The sequence below is a fragment of the Barbatula barbatula genome (assembly GCF_947034865.1).
Source record: "Barbatula barbatula genome assembly, chromosome: 3".
Classification (NCBI taxonomy): domain Eukaryota; kingdom Metazoa; phylum Chordata; class Actinopteri; order Cypriniformes; family Nemacheilidae; genus Barbatula; species Barbatula barbatula.
The window spans coordinates 14,333,633-14,355,022 of NC_136764.1; the positions used below are offsets into that span (position 1 = coordinate 14,333,633).

At 41.1% G+C, this 21,390-nt stretch overlaps 1 protein-coding gene across 1 annotated transcript; it reads left to right on the forward strand.

Annotated features, from left to right (window-relative positions):
* The first annotated feature begins 742 nt into the window (after window positions 1-742).
* On the forward strand, window positions 743-2,713 carry chst2a (carbohydrate (N-acetylglucosamine-6-O) sulfotransferase 2a). Its single transcript, XM_079451631.1, has one exon. It carries the CDS (start codon window positions 1,280-1,282, stop codon window positions 2,672-2,674), a length of 1,395 nt encoding a protein of 464 aa, XP_079307757.1. The 5' UTR covers window positions 743-1,279; the 3' UTR covers window positions 2,675-2,713.
* The last annotated feature ends 18,677 nt before the right edge of the window (window positions 2,714-21,390 follow it).

Genomic DNA, 21,390 nt, shown 5'->3' on the forward strand with positions numbered 1-21,390 from the left:
AGTATAGATACTCCCAAAAAATACTTATGTACTGTACTTAAATATTTTTACTTCGTTACATTACATCACTGCTTGTTTGCTTCATTTAATGTTGTTGAAGTCGAGGCAACACTGAGACAGAACAGCAGGGGGCATCAACTACAAAGAATAATCAAAAGAGGCACTAGATGTCTATTGGTGTAAAATTACTATCAATGTGTAGAAATATTTTATTATATACAGTAACAAAAATCTTATAGCTATGGAAGCCCGATTTTATATAGCAATCTCAAGTTCAAAGAATTTGTCTTAATAAATTGAAAATAATTGAATGAAAATTTTAAAATACTGAAGTTTGTTTCTTTATTATTATTATTAAGACTATTATTATTATTATTATTATTATTATTATTACTTCTACCTTTATTTCGCAATTATTCCATAATTATTTTTCATAATGTTCTTGAAACCGTCCCACTTTTTATGGTCAAAATAATAAATAACGATTTCCTAAATAGATACACTCAGATTTTTAGACGAAAAAAATAGGTTACGCATTAGGTGAACGACGTCTCGAAACAACACAAGAATTTATACTTTGTGACATAAAGCACTAGAAACACCATGTTGCTATTACGGTCTGATTCTCCAGTGATATTTGACAAACGTAGACGCGAACCAATGGCATCGTTAAAAAGCGCCCAAACCTCACCGTTCAGCCAATCAGCGCCTAGAAAAGGCGGAGCGTGTGTTCCTTTATTCCGTTGAAATCGTGCTGTCTCAATTAGATACGGCGGGCGTACGTCTGGACAACAGAGCTGAGAGCTGGGTACCACTTTGACGGAATATGCTACGTTCGCTTGATTCTTCGTATATAAAAGGATCTTTTTGAAGTAATCTCTTTGTGAACTCAAACGTATATAGCCATTTTATTACAGCCCGTGGCCTGGACCCGCGTATCGTAACCCCGTTTTGCTGCTATGGCCGCGTCGGGATGAATCTCCAGAGGATGTCTATCGGTGAGATAAACTGAAATTGCTTCGTGCAGATTTTGTGACCCGTTGTACGATATGAACGCAATTCCTCGTCTTGCATCCGAATGAAACCCTGCGCATTGCAGTGCGGTTTGTTTTCGTTTCGTCTCTTTTGGATACTGGCATCCCATCGTCTCCCACGCTCCGCCTAATCGATCATCGATTACACGGACTTGGGGCAGATGTCACGCGTTCTCGTGTCATCGTCACTGGATGTAATACAGTGCAGCTCTGTTTCGGACATCACTGGCTGTCACGTGTCCTAAATGAAAAACAAATCCTACCCACTAAAATTCACACCACCATGGGAGAAGAATGCTGGTTTTGGAAGGAAACACAAGCCTTGCACGAGGAACCACACCAAAATAATTGCCAACCCCGGCATTGTCATGAAAGTGCTACGCAGGAAAAAGATAATCATATTTCTCGCCTATTTTCTGCTGGTGGCTTTGACTATGTTGAACCTGGCTAACTACAAATGGACCAAAGAGCCTCAGCAATGCAACCAGCCTATGCAGGGACTGAGCTTTCAAAGCAGATCAGACGTCCGTTTCCTTTACAAAGCCCCACAGATGAAGAAAAGACAGCTCGTGTACGTCTTGACCACTTGGAGATCCGGGTCTTCTTTCTTTGGGGAGCTCTTCAACCAAAACCCTGATGTGTTCTTCTTGTATGAACCGATGTGGCATATTTGGCAAAAGCTATACCCTGGGGATGCTGTGTCTCTCCAAGGAGCTGCCAGGGACATGCTGAGCTCGCTTTACAGATGTGATTTCTCTGTTTTTCAGTTGTACAACACCCCTGGGGGAAAGAACATAACATCTCTTGGACTGTTCGGTGCCACTCTCAATAAAGTCATCTGTTCATACCCTCTCTGTTCGTCCTATAGGAAAGATGTAGTGGGGATGGTGGATGATAAAGTTTGTAAAAAATGCCCCCCGCAGAACCTCCAACTTCTGGAGGAGGAATGTTTAAAATATAACACTATAGTTATCAAGGGAGTGCGTATTTTGGATATTAATGTTCTGGGCCCTCTAATGGAGGACCCCTCTTTGAATCTAAAAGTAATCCATTTGGTTCGAGACCCCAGGGCAGTTGCAAACTCCAGGATTAAATCTAGACACGGACTTATCCGAGAGAATTTGCAAGTGGTACGCAGCAGAGACCCCAAGCTTCGTCGTATGCCATTCGTGGATGCAAACCATAAAGTGAACAAAAAAGACGGTTCGGACTATCACTCCATAGGAGCCATGGAGGTCATCTGCGAGCGGATGTCCAAAACTCTACAGACTGCGCTTCATCCACCCAGCTGGTTTAAAGGAAAATACATGACAGTACGTTATGAGGACTTGGTGGAAAACCCTGTTAAAACTGTTCAGAATATTTATCGCTTTATTAACCTTTCAGCCAACCACGACATTGAGATCTTCGCTATGAATATGACCACAGGAACGAGCGCCTCCACAAAACCGTTCATTGTGTCCTCCAGAAACGCCACGCAAGCGGCTAGCGCCTGGAGAACTGTGCTTAGCTACCAGCAGATCAGACAGGTGGAGGAGTACTGTCAGCATGCAATGTCTCTCCTCGGATACCTGCGTGTGCGCACGGCCACGGAGGCGAAAGATTTGAGCAGACCATTATTGACAGTGCCCAAAATATAGACGTCGCTAAAGCCATTTAATTAAAGTTGTTGTATTTTGCATTTATGCTGATGGCAGCCTGTTTATTCATTCAAAATAAACTGTTTGTTCGGTGCTTGATGGCCCTGTGGAATATATCTGTTTGCAATGTACTCTACACACCCATTTATGTTGGGACCAGAATATTGTCTGTACATCACCAGATGTTTGACCCAATAAGAGCGAAAACTGTACCACGTGTATGATGTGTCATGAATCATTAAAGCTATGCCAAGATGTTTATTTAATTAAAAAATTTGGATTTTGCATTGGCTGTTTGCAAACTGAGGCTTATTGTTACAAAGAAGTGTTCGATTTGTATTTAAACAGCAATAATTACACCATCCTGTTGTTTATTAATTCAAATTAGAACAAGATTAGATAGTGGAGCTCCAAACAAATCAGATGCACTACCCTTCCTAGTTTTGCCTCTCAAAAACGTATAATGCAGTTTTGGTTGTATAGTACAAGCTTCCAGCTGCATGCTTTACTATAGTCTGCAAATTCCATATGTGTGTGTTATGCAAATGTATTTTTCCATACATTTGTCTACATTTCTCATTTTTTGCGCTGCTTGAAGCCCTTCATCCAGACATGTGTGTTTATTCTCGCTTAAAGGGATACTTCACCCAAAAATGAAAATTCTGCAATCATTTACTCACCTTAAATATAAATACATTTCTTTGTTCTGATGAACACACTGAACGATATTTGGAAGAATGCTTATAAGCAAACAGATCTTGCCCCCCATTGACTCCCACAGTAGGAAAAATTACTTTATCATTTGTTTTGTTCTGTTGAACACAAAATAAGACATTTGAAGAATGTAGGACAGCAAACAGTTCTGGGGCACTTTTTTTCCTACTATGGTAGTCAATCAGGGGCTAAATCTATCTGGTTATAAGTATTCTTCCAAATATCTTTCTCTGTGTTCACCAGAACAAAGACATTTCTACAGTTTTGTAACAACTCGAAGGTGAGTAAATGATGACAGAATTTTCCTTTTCGGGTGAAGCATCCCTTTAAAGCGTCATTTCTGTTTACATTTGCTATTCAAATTATAGTACTTTGTTATATAATATATGTTAATCTGTGCATTCATAACCTTGTTTTCCTCTCACTCCCCCTTCGCAAACAGGGCCTTGAAGTTTGTGCAGCTGCACTTTTATGCTGTTTGGTACATCTGCACAAACATACCGCAGTGTAAAGCCCATTGGTAACACTTTTCACATTTCAATCAACGTACATGAGCTTTAAGCTTTCCAGTTAAACAAGGCATAATACATGTGACATAACAATTGTGAGCTAAATGTAACATATATCCAGGGTGCAAATTAAAACTTGACTGTGACTTTATGGATTATAAGGTATGGACAATACATGGTTTAAAGCAGTGGCTCCTAAACTTGCAAAGCCTCCTTTGGCATTTTTAGAAATCAGTGTTGGAAAGAACTGCAGATGTCACTGATGATGAAGCTCTACTAACATTGATGCGGGGTATCATGGTGGCAGACTTAACTCTATAGCCCACAGATCCCAGACAATAAATGTGTCTCTCGGGAGTATCTGGTAACCATGATTCCCGGATTCTCTGAAGAGGGTCCCGGAGCCTCTCAGTGACTGGTCTTGCAGACATGTGTGAGACTGAATGAGTGAGAGGGAATCACGAGAGAGCAGCCTCTGTTTTCCAGAAATAGCAGCTGCAGGGGGGGGGGGTAGGTGGGTGGGTGTGTGGTTGGGGAGGCCATCATGGGTGCAATGGTGACAGAACATCTTGCCTTGAGGATGTCCTGGCGCTCAGTCTGAGTCTCGACAAGTACCCCTGGCTTATTGCCATCTCTTTGCCCTTATCCTGAGGAAGTGAGGAACTTATAGAGTAATCAAAAGAGATGTTTTTTGTTTTTCATTTTATAACAATATCAGTATTAAGACGTAATTTTTCTGGTTGCGTGAGAGCTAGAGCTTACTGCAAGCATACCAGGCACGTATGGACTATATATGCAATCATATGATTTTTGAATGTATAAATTTGCTTTCAATACATGAAAAAAAATTGAAAAGGAAAACTAAGTTACATTGACTCTCTATAGTCGCTAGCATCAAATTCAAGGCTCTGCTCCTGTCCTAAAGACCATCACTGGTTCGGCACCCTTTATCTTCATTCGCCAATGCAAACTTATGTACCCGCCAGATCCCTACGCTCTGGAAACGAACAGCGTCTTGTGGTGCCATCCCAAGGTAAATAATCACTCTCACGTACCTTCTCTGGATCACTTCCACATTTGTGGAATGATCTGCCCGCTGCTACAAGATCAGCAGATTCTGTAGCCATGTATAAGAATCCGCTGAAAACACATCTCTTCCGTCAGCACCTGACCTATCAGTTCACACTTCTATCTCTTTTCTACTTAAAAATTTAGCTTTGTATACCGTGGTAGGCTATATGAGACCAGTTCTATTGCACTTGTGCTGTATTATGTATTTATTTATACTTTTATGCTGTACTTTGGTTGTACTTATTTGTTCCAATTGTCTCCATTGTTTACCTCATTTGTAAGTCTCTTTGGATAAAAGCATTTGCTAAATAACTAAATGTAAATGAAAAGGCCAATAAAGTTTGTAGTGCTGTTATCTGAACTAAAAGGATGGCTGTTTAAAGGAACATCTAGGTTAAGCCGTTATTGGTTTTTGGTCCCACGTTTTTGTTTAAATCATATGCCATTTTATTGTTAATTTAATCTGCAAAAAAATATAGAATAGTAGGTGTGCTAAAATTTTTGACCTGTTAAAAATATGCAAAATATGGATTATATCTGAAGGTGAGGATAGATTAGAGATTATAGACTTGATGATAACGTGACAGCATTGTACAAGCAAAAGTTATGCGTATCTTGCAATAGTGAGTGACATTACTGTTCTTCTCTTTTGACCATTACTTTTGTTAACACTTCACATTCCCTGTTATTGTTAACTATTTCCTCAGTCATTGCAAAGGCCACTGAGAAATTTCTCTGTGCAGTTGTCATGGTTACTCAGTCAGTGATGCCCATCATGCAAAAGGAGCAGATGGTGAACGTGCAGCCAAGGACAGCTGAGGAGATGGAGGGTTTATTTAGATGGCCTGTGGGAATGACATCTTAAAAGTGGAATCGTTCCCTCCAAATCTCTCCTAATTCCCAGTGCAATATTTATACCAATTAACTTTTTTGTGTTTAGTCACATGTCTGAATTCTGGATGGCTTTGTAATACGTTTTAAGGAACGCAGGGACTGTTGGGTGAATAAATTGTTATAATAAACTGTTACTGCTAGATTTTGAAAGCAATACTGTTAAGGTAAACCTTCTGCTGCTGAACTTTTTATTATCTAAATGATCTAAAACGAAAAATAACTGATTTAGAATTCAAAGTAAAAAGTGACAAATTCATGTAAATAAACTCAAGGTTGCATGAACTTAATTTAAAGTAAAAAAACTGATGGCAACTATTGCCTTGAATTTTCTAATGAACAATAAGCGGATCCTTCTGTACAAGGTAACACCAATGGTCAATAATTTAGGATCACTAACTCATTCTTTATTTATGTTTTTTCACATTTTAAAATCATTGTAAACCCATCAAAACCATGGAATAACACAACTAGAACTTCAGGGATTACATTGAGACAAAGCGCATGCAAAATGAATGAACAGATGGCATTTTATCATCCAGCGACTTGAGGTCTTAACTTTTAAATTGTAAACTTTTAAACAATATTCAAGTATTATTTTCAAAAATTATATTTCTAATGAAAAAATATAATACACTGGTGCATTTATATTGTTGTCTACATAAGTAATTATCTGGTAATTTAATTTGTATAAAATAAATTGTAGGTGTTTCTAAAAATTTGACTGAAGTTTCTATTACAAATACAGTGGATTTTTTTTACTTTTCACAAATACATTTACAAATACTAATGTTTTATTTCTTAAAATATGTTTTCTTTGCCGTTTTTGAGGTCTGAGGTCTTTTCTGTGATTTTGACCTGTTTCTCCAGTTCCCTTTCTGTCGGTCTCTCGACGTTGTGTCGAACCGACAGATGGGGTTTGACTTGAGAACCTATCATCTTCTGACTATTTTGAAAAGGTCAATGAAATTGGCGAATGAAATTTGCATGCCGGACTCCGCCCCTGGATATCCGGGTATAAAAGGGAGACGGCGCGCTGCATTCATTCACCTTTTGTTCTTCAGAGCCTTCGCATCTGATGACAATCCTTCTAAAAGAGCCGATGACTGCCTCGCGTGCTTGGGGGTCCAACACGCTGACGCAGACGTTGTGGATAAATCCTGCCCGCACTGTGGGTCACTGGTGGCTGTGTTCTTTTAAGCGCCTGCCACCACCTCGTTTGCTTCCTGTCCTGTGACCGCGGTGGCTCCGGCCACGCCGTCAGCGACAGCGAGCGGCGTGGGTGACATGGGGATTTCCGTGAGCGTTAATCTGTCAGCCACCGGCTCGCGGAACGTTCATGCCCCGTCTCGCTCGTCTGGCCACTCCCCAAAAGACAGCACTTCGCCGTCTTGCTCCTTTCCCTCGTACTCTGACACGATGCGTGACGAAAATGAGATGTCCCTTGCAGCATCGGAGGGTGACGTACTGGCTTCCGACCCGGATGATTCCTTGGAGCCCCCTCCCCCGTGAGGTTGAGCTCGGGATGAAACGGACGTCGAAAAGTCGGCCGTGCGCTCTCGGCCTGCCGCGAGCATTCGGAGGCGATGCACAGCACCTGGCGCTGGCGGCTGGACAATTGGTCATCAGGGCAGTGCCTTTTTGTCTTCTGGATGGGACGAGGAGACCCTGAGTGGTCTACCCCCTGCGGTGGTAGAGACCATTACACAGGCAAGGGCCCCGGCCACGAGGCGGCTTTACGCCTTTAAGTGGCACCTCTTCTCATCCTGGTGTTCTTCTCGTGGAGAGGACCCACGGAAATGCTCGATCGGGTACGTGCTGTCCTTCCTTCAAGAGAGGCTGGAGAGGAAACTCTCCCCGTCCATACTGAAAGTGTATGTAGCTGCAATTGCCGCTCATCACAAACCAGTTGCTGGCAAGCCCCTGGGGCAGCATGACCTGGTCATTAGGTTCCTGAGGGGCGAGAGAAGGCTGAATCCGGCCCGTCCGCGCTCCGTTCCCTCTTGGGACCTCAATGTGGTCCTGGCGGGCCTTCAGAGGCCCCCCTTCGAGCCCCTAGGAGGCCGCTCTTCCTCACCTCTCGATGAAGACGGTCCTCAGCTAGGTATCAGCTGAGTTATCACATAGCTCTAACCGGACCTACTGCCCCACACGTAATAACCCCCCAACAGGAAAAATTTTCCTCATTAGATGGTCCCCCTCGTGGTGACCCATGACCTCCTCCAGGTGGACATTCACCTAGCGGTACCTTGGTCCGTGCTTACCTCCCATGAGTTCTCCCCTGCGGGCGAGACCATGTTGGTGTCTCCACTATATTCCTCCCTGCGGTGGGAAGTGGTCTCTGTAGTGCATATCCATCTTCAGGGAACAACGCTTCCCCAGTGGCCCTACGGTACTTGGACAAGGCCTCCGTCTGTGGTGGCCGAGGGCAGGTGCCTCTCATCTTTGCCAAAGCTCTGGGACGCCCTGCCAAACGCACTGGATGGTTACAATTTTGCGCTAGCGCTCGCGTCTGACACGCCTAGGCCAGTCACTGTCGTTTCGCTAGAGATTGTGACGCAGCATAGTGCTGTGGCGTTTTCCATAGGAACCCCATCTGTCGGTTCGACACAATGTCGCCACAACACTTGTCGCCCGCTGCAACAGTCAAGAGATGCTCTCAGGCTCCTCAGCACAAAAGGTGAATGAATGCAGCACGCCGGCATGCAAATTTCATTCGCCAATTTCATTGGCCTTTTCAAAAAAGTCAGAAGATGATAGGTTCTCAAGTCAAACCCCATCTGTCGGTTCGACACAATTGCAAATAAATGCAAATAGAAACAATATATTTATTTGAAATTTGAGAGAAATGTTGTTAATAGTTCACAGAATTAAATTCAATTTTTAATTTTAGCTAAACACATACTTAAAAATAGCAAATTTTAAAATCAGAAAAACAGTTCCTGGATGGTCTCTTAATTATTTTCGAGGCTGTGTCTACAATGTGGCTTGTATATACGTAGAGATGAGGGTGGAGGACATTCCTGAGTTCACGTCACAACAAGCTATACCATAGAACACATGTGTATAAGGTCAAAGAGACTGAGACAACATTGTACAAACAAAAACTAATGAATGATGTATAACGAGTCTTGCGATAGGGAGTGACGTTACTATCGAGTGTAGGTATTGTCAAGGTTCACATTCACTGTTATTGTTTTAAAAATATACATTAAATAATACAGATAGATTATTAATGAAAGAAATGAAATATGTTGGAACAATTATATTTTTGTCTACAAAAGTAATTTCAAACATTGAAACACCTTCATATTAAATTATTTTTCAGATCATGAGAGCAGTTTTTTCAAGTGATCCCAAACTTTCAACTAGTAGTGTTTATCCGTTCAGTTATCACAAAATAAACCTTTCCAGTGTGATCATGTGTTAAATCACCCTAAAGGGGTTTATTTGGTGCTAGCAACCGATTACATTTGCATTATTGGAGTAAATAAGATTATATATAAATATAATTATTTACATATGATTTACATTTTAATTAGCAACCCATTCGTAACAAATGCAATCCTGGCCTGCGAAAAAAGACAGTGGAGTGATACATTAAGTAGGTTTTTCGATGCAATAGAAGAACCATTTTTGTCTAAATAGTTCGATAAAGAACCGTTAACGCCTGAAGAAACTTTCTGTTTCACAAAAGGTTCTTAGTGGCGAAAAAAGGTTCATCAGATTATGAAAAAGAATAAGAGATGTTTATTTAAAGAACCTTTGACTGAATGGTTCTTTGTGGAACCAAAAATGGTTCTTCATTGGCCTTGCTGAAGAACCTTTTAAGCACCTTTATTTTTAAGAGTGCAGATGTATGGTGTGTTACCAGTTTTAGCTGTTATTGGAGGATAACAGACCTTGGAATGTCGCAATGAGAATCAGAATCAAGTTTTCCAAAGAGCCATAATAGTCTGATATAATCACCTCTAGTTTTCACTGATGGACTGTTGAGCGATAAATGTATTAACATAGAGTCTTTGAATCAGTCATATTTCAGAGAACAATGGAGAACATCAATCTCATCATTTAGATGCAGGCATGCATATGCATTGACTTTTCTCTCTGCTGACCTCGGTGAGAGGTGCTATTTGCATACCGCCAGCTCTGAATATGGTAATTTTACTGCTTTGCTTCCACTTACAACCTATCCTGTGATTAAAAATGCATGAGACCTATTTGATAGAGGGCTCAGTGATCTAAGATCCATGGGTTACGAAAGCATGGAGATGATTATGTATTGCCTGGATAGAGCATATGCTCCATAGAGGAAAATACTTCCAAAGGTGCCTTGTGTTTGTTATTTGCAAGTAATTTGTTGTTGCAGTTTGCAGGAAAGCTATAAAGGGATAGTTCACCCAAAAATGAAAATTCTGTCATCATTTATTCACCCCCTTGTCACCTGTAAGACTTAACTTTCTTCTGCAGAACACAAAAGAAGATATTCTGAAGAATGTTGGTAATTGAACAGCGGCGGATATCTTATTTTGTGTTCTGCAGAAGTCATACAGGTTTGAAATGACAAGTTAATGATGACATCATTTTCAGTTAAGCATCTATCCGAGTGTCTAATTTATGTCTTTTTCTGTCTTCTAATGAATTTTAGGAGCATCATCTGAGACAAAGCTGATGCTTTAATGACTGACAGCTACTATAAATCTCTAGAGCTACAGAAGACAAACATTTGATCAATAAAAAAGTCCTCTGCCAGTACTGCAGTACATAATAGGGGAAAATCCAAGCAATCTATTTTGTGAAGCGTAAACTTCAGTTCAACTCTGTGAAATGTATATTGAGTGGGAAGTGATCTGAGAAGTGAAGATTGCATCTGCCAAGCCTTAGCTTCGGTCCGGGGCAGACAGACAGAAGTGTGAGTAACAATGCATGACATGATCCTTTGGGCAGCTCAAGCTTTAACCTGCTCCACAATAGACAGCGGTAAAGTAGCAGGTGGCTATTACAGAAAAGCAGGGAGCGAGAGAGAGAAAGAAAGAGGGAGAGTGTAACTGGAGATGTGAGAGTGTGTCAGATGCTGGGACAATGGCATCATGACCCATATTAGATTCTCTACGGGATGACTGTGAAGATAAAGCTAGCCGGGAATTTGCCATGGTTTTCCCATTGGCTCAGAGGACACAAGGAAATCTTTTCAGAATCAGTGGACTGCATTCATTGTGCATTCAACACAAAACGCTGTTGACGAAAGCCGATGAAAGATGGTCTTTCTTTCGGAATTTGACTGGACTTTGTTTAAACAAAATAAAAGTAATTCTCAACGAGAATGTATAAATAGGTCAGATCAAACTCTGTTCTATGTTTAATGTTTTGAGTGTGATCAGATGCCACGAATAGAACTATCTACTTTCTGAATATTACGCAGGACATACTAAACCAGTTTTATAATAGTGCGGAGCACATTAAAACACCATGCAATGCTAAATGTTTCAAGCAGTTGCCACATGACCTTATCACATTGCATGTTTAATTACCATCTTGGCCATTAAAATAGCTGTTTCCCATTTTGACCCAATTTTATGTGACTCTTGGTCTTATCAAGAAACATTTTTGTATTTTATTGATATGATTTTACTGAAACGATGAGCGTTTAGATGAAAGAAATAGAGTTGGCACCCATGAGAGTGGTTTGCTCAGTTGCACAATGATGCTGGTCCAACACTGACTAAAGGAAACCTTATAAATATTACAAGATATTACATAAATGTAACAGCTTTTAATTACTAGTAAGAATGATTTTACCCAGTTTGAAAGCCAGACCACATGTCACAGATATTCAGAAGGACTGAGAGGGTATAGCAATACTTTGGTCAATACACAAACCATAGAGAAAAAGTAAAAAATATTACACCATAAATAATCTTGAATCATGAATGCACACAGTGTTTCTGGCAGCGTGACAAGTAAACTACAGTATACTAAAGCAATCCAATACAATCTAGACGAATGGGATCTTTCTATTGGTATAATACTGTTCCCTTAACAACAGCTGAATTCTTAGCAAACTCAGGAATACAATAGCCACTATTGTGGCATAAACGCTGGTTGGATCCTTAATTATGTTGCTAGGCTCGACAAACAAAGCTTCACAATACGTGTGATTATTTCTATGTGGTCTGCACTTTGCGTGTGTATGTTGTAAAAATGAACCTGCCTTCAGGACATTTTCTGAATGTCGTTTCTGAGCTTGTTCTTTCAATTGCGCTTGTCAGTCAAATTGTCTGCGTATTGTTTTAGATGTAGTTTGACAGGAAAAACTTTCATTGTTTCTCTCTAACTTAAGTTTCTATTTAAATATACTGGCATGCTTGTGTGTACTTACAGTATTGCCAAAGCATTATACATTATATAACGAAATACATATGTTACGACCCTCCTATGATTCGTAACCGTCTAGGGTTTTTAGGAGGGGAACATATGTAACCACCTCTGACACACATCAACATGTAACACTGAGTGAAGGTGAGAAAACACGAGACCACTGAATAAAGTGAATATGAGTTTAATAAATATAATGAAAGTATGTTTATAAACCAAAACCCAACCACAAAGGAAAAGGGGAAAATGGATTGTGCCAAACAAACAAAAGTAATATAAGCAAAAACAGTTATGTAACACATTTAACTTCTAATACTAACTAAAAAGAAAATATCCAAAAGAAAAGACTTCAACATCCATGACGTCGTAACTAAACTACACTAACTAATAAACATAAATACAGTGGGTGGCACAAATCCCTAACTAGTGTTTTAATGCAACAAATTTACTACGTGTGTACAATGTACGTCACGTGACATCTTACCTATCCCCTTCTACTTTGTGGACTGCAACATTCACAAGTGAAAAGGGTTTGGACACAGCCACAGCAAGGCACGATGTTCACACATGAGAACCCCGTAATAAAACATACAAATAGTTCTCGCCCTCTCTCTACACTAGCAAAGGTTCTCAATACAAAGTTTTCTGGTAAAGGTTCTCTTCCAAACTGGCAGCAGCACGGTCTTTAAATAGCCGCTTCACCAGGTGTCACTCGCCATGCTGAGGCCGCTCCCGCCTCCCAAGGCGCGGCCACTCATCTCATTAGTCTTTACTGACAGGCAAGATAGCCAATCAGCAACAACCTAAGAAAGTGAAAGTAAGAGAAACAGACAGGACGGAAAAACAATACAACACATCCACACAATACAATAACACAATAACAATAATATGGTTTCTGAGCTTGTTCTTTCAGTTGCGCCTGTCAGTCAAATTGACTGCATATTGTTTTAGATATAGTTTGTAGTTTAACCGGAAAAACGTATTTGATTGTTTCTCTCTAACTTAAGTTTCTATTTAATGATATCGGCATGATTGTTGGTACTTACAGTATTGCCAAAGCATTATAGAGTATAAAAAGACATACAATAACACAATAACAATAATATGGTGCTAGGTGACCAATAAAAACTAATACATATATGTATGTAACTACAACTCCAGTCAAAAGTTGCTTAACTTCTTTATATTTTTTTCTCCTTGCAGAATAATAGGGAACTCATCAAAACTATAGAGTTTCATCAGACAGACACGCTGGCCCAAATTAACATCCGGTCTGTTTGGTTGTATACATTTTTTTCTTCAATTTATTTTAGATTATATTGATTCATTTAAATATTTTAATGCACAATTATTTTATTAAATCTAATTAAAACAATTTAAGAGTTTTTGAGTCTTTGAGGAGGTCTATCGGTAGAAAGGTTTGGGCCACACAAGGTTTGTTTATGTCACGGTGTCGTGCCGGATCGAGACAGACGAGAATGCAAGCATACAAAAAACGGGAAACTTTTAATCACTACAGACTGGTACACAAAACGCAAGACAATCACGACAATCAATAACCGACCGGGGAACAAAGGAAACACAGGGTATAAATAGTCTTAAATGATGACAATGATCGCTGGCAGGTGCGGGAAACGGCGTGATACAAATGACAGACAGGTGCGGGATAGCAAATGAGTCCATGGGGAAAAACAGGCAGGGAAACGGACGGGAGTGTTACAGTACACCCCCCTCCCCAAAGGCGCGTCCTCGCGCCAACGAAACACCAGGGAGGGGGGGTGGGCAGCTGAGAGACTCGTGCGGGACATACAGACTAGGACGGGACAGGGAGTCACTCAGCTGGCTTCCCCCTGGCTTGGGGTCCGGAGGCTTGGGCTGAGGGTCCGGAGGCTTGGGCTCGGGCTGAGGGTCCGGAGGCTTGGGCTCGGGCTGAGGGTCCGGAGGCTTGGGCTCGGGCTGAGGGTCCGGAGGCTTGGGCTCGGGCTGAGGGTCCGGAGGCTTGGGCTCGGGCTGAGGGTCCGGAGGCTTGGGCTCGGGCTGAGGGTCCGGAGGCTTGGGCTCGGGCTGAGGGTCCGGAGGCTTGGGTTCGGGCTGAGGGTCCGGAGGCTTGGGTTCGGGCTGAGGGTCCGGAGGCTTGGGTTCGGGCTGAGGGTCCGGAGGCTTGGGCTCGGGCTGAGGGTCCGGAGGCTTGGGTTCGGGCTGAGGGTCCGGAGGCTTGGGTTCGGGCTGAGGGTCCGGAGGCTCGGGCTGAGGGTCCGGCGGCTTGGACTCTGGGCTATCCGGGGCCATGGAACGACTGGTGGGTGCCGGGCTCCCCGGATAGGCAATGTGCACCCCCCCAAAAAACATTTGGGTTGGCCCCTGGGGTTCCTTGGGCTCTGGAGAGGGCTCGGGCACGGGTTCGGAGGCCTGGTGAGGCTCGGGCACGGGTACGGAGGCCTGGTGAGGCTCGGGCACGGGTACGGAGGCCTGGTGAGGCTCGGGCACGGGTACGGAGGCCTGGTGAGGCTCGGGCACGGGTTCGGAGGCCTGGTGAGGCTCGGGCACGGGTTCGGAGGCCTGGTGAGGCTCGGGCACGGGTTCGGAGGCCTGGTGAGGCTCGGGCACGGGTACGGAGGCCTGGTGAGGCTCGGGCGCTGGCACGGGAGTGCATCGGGGCGCTGGCACGGGAGTGCATCGGGGCGCTGGCACGGGAGTGCATCGGGGCGCTGGCACGGGAGTGCATCGGGGCGCTGGCACGGGAGTGCTTCGGGGCGCTGGCACGGGAGTGCATCGGGGCGCTGGCACGGGAGTGCATCGGGGCGCTGGCACGGGAGTGCATCGGGGCGCTGGCACGGGAGTGCTTCGGGGCGCTGGCACCGTCCAGCTCCCCAACGCGGTCCACGGATTCCTCCCCCGGGAGAACCTGATTGATCAACTCCTCCAGGGGAAGGTCGTCCGCGTACGGGAGCAGAACGGCGGCGAGCAGGTCGTCGTCCAGACCGGTCAAAAACACACGGTTAAGTGTGGGATTGTCCCAACCCACCCGGTAACACACCTCAACAAACTCCTCCACATACCTCTCCAGTGGCCGTCCGTCTTGAAGAAGACCCACGAGCTGGTCCACTGGAGAGACGTAGATGTAATCCATTCGTGGGTCAGTTATTCTGTCACGGTGTCGTGCCGGATCGAGACAGACGAGAATGCAGGCATACAAAAAACGGGAAACTTTTAATCACTACAGACTGGTACACAAAACGCAAGACAATCACGACAATCAATAACCGACCGGGGAACAAAGGAAACACAGGGTATAAATGGTCTTAAATGATGACAATGATCGCTGGCAGGTGCAGGAAACGGCGTGATACAAATGACAGACAGGTGCGGGATAGCAAATGAGTCCATGGGGAAAAACAGGCAGGGAAACGGACGGGAGTGTTACAGTTTATTTTGTTGCCTCTGAAACTGTCTCTAAAGTAACCCAATTGTAACTCTGGAAATTATGTTGTGAATTTAAAATAAATCAAAACAATGTTATTTGTAAATAATTAAATAAATTACATTCTGCGTTTTAAATATGCTCCGGGAAAGAACAAATTCTCCTGCTGAAGCTAAGAAGTGGTTTTGAAAATTTTAATCGGAAATTCTAAATCTAAGCTCATACAGTACATACAGTATCAGCAGTAGGAAGGGCTGTAATGTTATTTTACCAGTCACTTGTTTACTTAGAACAGTAATAAAAACATAATTCTGCCCTGACAATGACACGAAAGACATCCAGCTAAATTCTTGGAACACCAAAATGTATTTTGTTTCTCAACTAGTGGAGCAGGCTCAATACAGAGTTTCTTTTTAGTAAAATTGTTTCCTGAATGCCTGTCTGGCTGCTTTCACTGTGATGACACATTCATTTAGTCTGTGATGAGATTCTTACACAGTATGGGTTTCATAAGAATCTTTTACACTTGCATGAAGTGATATGAGGTGAAACTGGGAGGGAGTTTCTGTTTGACCTCAGATAAAAACAAACCGACATGTAAAAGCCCTACTTTATCTTGCTATTTATATCTGCTGACTTCTACTTAACAGTAACAGACACAGAAATAGTTGTTTTATAGGTTATATAAATGTAAGTTTACAGTATGTACACATTAACATTGACAGCAGAGTTTTTTTTGGTATCACCTGTGATGAGATAGAATCCAATATCGGTCCATTTGGTGAGGATTAATCTGTTAGAACACACAGTTGCACATTTTTTAAATGGCATGCCTCATGGTTAATCCCGGCATTAAAAATAAAATAGAACATTTAATCTTAATTATGTGCTATTGGAATATTTCAAAAGCCCTCATGACCTGTAGTTACATTTATGAATATAAAAGTGATGACGAAAATAGATTTACTAAAATAGTATTTTAGATAGGAATGGGATTTAGTTTCTGGATTGCAATGAGTTTGTGCTGTGTATCTTGGGAGATGCTCTAGAAATAACCATTTTAGTGAGAGCAAGCTACTTTGTTACTTCTCTGCTTCCTGGTCTCTGGTTACCATCACTACTTCGTATTGTTTTAAAACATTCTGTAACCTGAATACATGGGCCAGATAAGCCAAGCATATCAAGAGCTTTTTGTCAGGATGACCAGTGATCACAGAGGGCCGCGCCATTGTGTGTCACAATTGCCTGGCCGATGTTTTATTTCCTTTGATGATTCATTTCCCTCGACCAGACATGCTAGTGAACACACTGGCCTACCTTAGAAAATGAATTGATTTTTAGTATCTCAAGTGTGACAGTGTTATGTCAGAGTTTGGGCCAGGGCTTGAATAATAGAATGTATTGGAAAAAAACACAGTACGCAATTGTCACATTTATGAGATTGTCTGGATGTAAGCTAAAGGGCTCTTTGAACAGGATGTCTTGAAACTCTAGGATAGGATTTGTTGATCTATAGGTACATTTCTGTCAAATGGATGTGTTTATCACGTCTGTTTTATCAACATGTCCTATTCCGCTTATTGTGTTTTTTAAAATAATTAATCATATTAAAACCAGAGCCGTTGAAGAGAGTCACGACAACTGAAGTTCAGCTGTACTACAGAGAGTTCTAGAAAGTTAGGGTTTTCAGTCTTTTATTCTTTCAACATCAAACTTCTTTAAACGTCTTAAAAGTTAATCTCATTCACACTGTTTGGCCAGTAACTTCCGGGAACTATTGAGAGGCTCCATGAGCCGGCATTGATGTGAAAAAACCTCTTCACTGAAGTAAACAGAGTTCACGTTACTCTCTCCCTCTCAACGGCTCTGACTAAAACAACATGATAAATAGACCCTTACTGAGGATAGAAAGCATATCAAATTTAACGATTTATTTCATATAAAATGAGTCTGTAGCTCAGGTGCTTTCTTGTCACTCAGTGGTTAGAGCGTAGCGCTGGCAACGCCAAAACATGGGTTCAACTTATACATACTCAGACAAATGTATAGTTTCATGCAATGTAAGTCGCTTGGATGAAAGCGTCTGCCAAATGCATATGTAATGTAATGTCTGTTCAATTCAGAACAGTTTTCTGAAGTTTTTATCTTCTGAACGTGGAAAGGTGTTTGGTCAAAAGTACAATCAATTGAACACGCTGTACTTTTATCACTCACAGCCTTGTTCTTTCTCCCATTAAAAATAAAAGTGGCACTACTCTGACTCAACTCAGTCGACACTATTCGATTATCGAACCTGCCATGTCATTAACATATTATCTTGGGTATTAAAGGGTTTTAAGTAATGCTTGAGGTTGCAACTGAAATAGAATACTTGAAGTGTGTTACTCTAGCACAAAGGAGTCCGGTGATCCTGCGACAGAGAGATACAGCAACAAAGGCAAGGGAAGAGTTCACATAGATACTAAACTTCACACAGCAGTCTGACAGCCGCACTGTCTTATCTCTTCACACTGACTCTGTGAGCTTCTCAGCGAACTGTTATCTGGGACAACGCCTTCCAAACCAAACTGCTTGCTGTGTGCTAAATGTAGCAAAAGGAAAGGTGTCCACTTTGAGCAGTTTCACACATTTTAAAAGTATGTATAATACAATCTACATTTGTATATATATGCTGTCTTTTTGTGTTGCCAAGCAACGTACAGACCAGGACAGAATATGAGTGGAGCAGCAGCATTTTGCTCTTTGAGTGTTTCTGTAGAGGGAGAAAACACAGATGCTGCATGCGGCTTTGCTCCACCCCACTGCTGTTAAAGTGATTATAAGCACTCTTTAAACACCACTTGAATTAAATTAGAAGGTCGAAACATACTGCATTAATACAATATAGTATAATACATAACAGCAATATTTTATTCTATTCCATTATACTGTATATTTGTTATATGTAATGTTTTACAGCACATTATTCCTACGGGTGATAATGTTGATTACATAAGGAAAGAGAGAGAGAGAGAGAGAGAGAGAGAGAGAGAGAGAGAAGGATTTTTAATCTAAACTCCCTTTATTACCTTTTTATGCCAAATGGAATGAATGAAGATTTTTTATTTGAAGTCTTGTGTCATTATCTAGCTTTGATGTTTGATGGGTTTTTCTTTTTTTAATAAAGACAAGTGCTGTTGCCGTTAATAGTGATACTTATTTGTTAAATGTTTGTTGTGGTTGCTATTTGTTTGGGCTAATCGTTTGACTATCTCTCATTACGTCACTTACAAATGTGAGGACAACTACCAGCTGTTCTTTGTTGAGTGTTTCGTTTGATGTGAAGTAGGTTTTGTATCCTGATGAAAACAGAAATGCACAGTTTGAAATACACTGTACTCCTGTCTCTGTATGAAGTGAGCACACTGTGAAGCAGAGCTGCTGGTTTAACTGCTTTTAGTACTTAAGGCGTGACTTAAGTCTTAAAGCTATTGATGTACACACACATCTCAGAATATCTCTTGCCCTAGTCTCATCTCCCAAGCTTACACACGATCACACATGCCTAAATGAAAGACGTGTCAACAAAGTAAAGTCCCGATAATGAATTTACTTTCGAACTTACCAGCGGTTGCAGCGCCTGACCTCAGTTACTCGTGCACAGAGGCACATGGGGTTAAAGAATCTGTGGTTAGATTAGATTATTAGACCCATGGCACTTCCATGCCCTTTGTAACCAGTAGTGTTATTAAGATGCCATTTACCAGCATTCCCACACTGAGAAGCTAATGAGTCTTCTCAGTGGAGGATTACTGGTGTAAGCTTCCTTCCTGTCTGTTGAATGCTGGGTATTTATGATCATCTCCAAGTATCCTCAGGTTATTTCTTTGACAATGTCATGCTTTGTCCTTCTAGAACGTAAATAAATGTAGAACTAAATGTAGATTACTTTAATGTTTGATTTGAAATAAAAACACATTTCTGGCTGGGCTCAAAAAAGTCACATGTTAGTACAATGTAAGTAGGCCTCGTCCTCAAAGGAAAAGTTCACCTCAAAATCAAACTTGTGTTTTTTTACTCACCAACTAATGACATACACCATGTTTTAAGACACCCTGGCGCATTCGGAACACAACTAAAGATTATTTAGGTGACATCCGAGAGATTTTGCGAAGATCAGCATTCGTCTGCTTGTAAACACAGAGTTGTGCTTCTGAGTTGTGCATGTGTCGAAGTGCTCTCGTGAATGCGCACCATAGACTGACAAGACAATATGTCAATTCAAGTCGTGATTTTGTTTGGATTTTTGCACGTTTTCAAGTTTTCTTGTTGCCTCAAAAAATTTTAATGAACCACTATGTGCGGACCCCTGTAACAATGTCTTTAGTACTTTTCTGGACCTTGTAACAAATATAACCATGAGGAGGCCAGGAAATCTATCTGATATCACCTAAAATATCGATATTTGTGTACCGAAGACGCCGACAGGTCTTAAAACATGTTGAACATCATGTGGGTGAGTAAAAAATAAGACAATTTTGATTTTGAGGTGAATGTTTCTTTTAAGTATTCCGTTACTTTAGATTGTAGAAAGCAACGGTTGTAGAAAATCATTTTGTAGAAACTGCCACCTTCACCCACAAGGCTATTATACTAATAAGGGAAAGATCATTTGTCTTTACAGAAAATATTTAGTTTCAGCACTGAATCTAGTTCAGGTTAAGAGATTGCCCAATGTGAAAGTATAAATAAAAGAAGAGTTACTGATGTAGAGAGTTGCAATGACAGCAAACACACTTCTTCACTTGAGAGAGGTGAAAGATGCATAAACACTCGTGTAAAGTGCAGTTTACTGCTTCAAGCAGCACATTTGCGATACAATTTTCTAGTTAATCTGCTGTTGTACTAAAATTATGATGTTATGATATTTTACTATATAGAGTCTTACACACGAAGCTAGTACTGCTTCATAAGAGCCACCCATTGATTCTGAATTATTTGTTTAATTTTACTGAACCTTAATAAAGGACAAAGTTTATTCAAACTTTTGGCATTAACATTCCAGGGAAATATATATTTGTTTAGGATTTCCTGTGATTAATAGGCTTGTCACATGACTAAATAGCCTATTTTATAAGAGATTATAAATAAATAGGGAAATTTTAATAATTTGGGCAAACTTTAATATCATTATGTGTTTCAATTTGATAACACAGACTGATGTAGTGGGATACATTCTTTTAATTTCCTTAGATCCTCAAACCCATGCACTGCTTCTGAAATCTGAATCTGAAAACTTATTTTCTTGTTATTATTTCATACTAATAATACTTGATTACAGTCTGTTGTGAAAGTAAAAATTGGAATGTATGAACAAGCCTATTGTAGTCTGTTGTGAAAGTTTGACAGCCTGCCACATGAAGCGTTTGAAATGTTGTCTCATGTCAGAACAGAACACAACTACAATAGGCTTGTTCATACATTCCACTCCGCCTGTCCTTTAGGCAGCATGGATTTATTTATATAGGCATTCCCAAAGTGGTATTTCAAAGTGTATGATTGGTATTTAGAGGGCATGGATGGTATTTCAAAAAGCATGACAAAGAAATGAAATATTATTTAAGAATTAGGAAAGGAAAAGCTTAAAGAAAATAGTGATTTAATAAATTGAGTACATCCATGGGATAAATTAGTTAAAAGCGTTGAAAAGACATGTGAAAATTTCGTTAACTTTCATAAATGTTTACTTAATTATA

Coding starts and splice junctions, on each gene's coding strand:
- chst2a (XM_079451631.1), top strand. CDS start 1,280: ATGAAAAACAAATCCTACCCACTAAAATTCACACCACCATGGGAGAAG.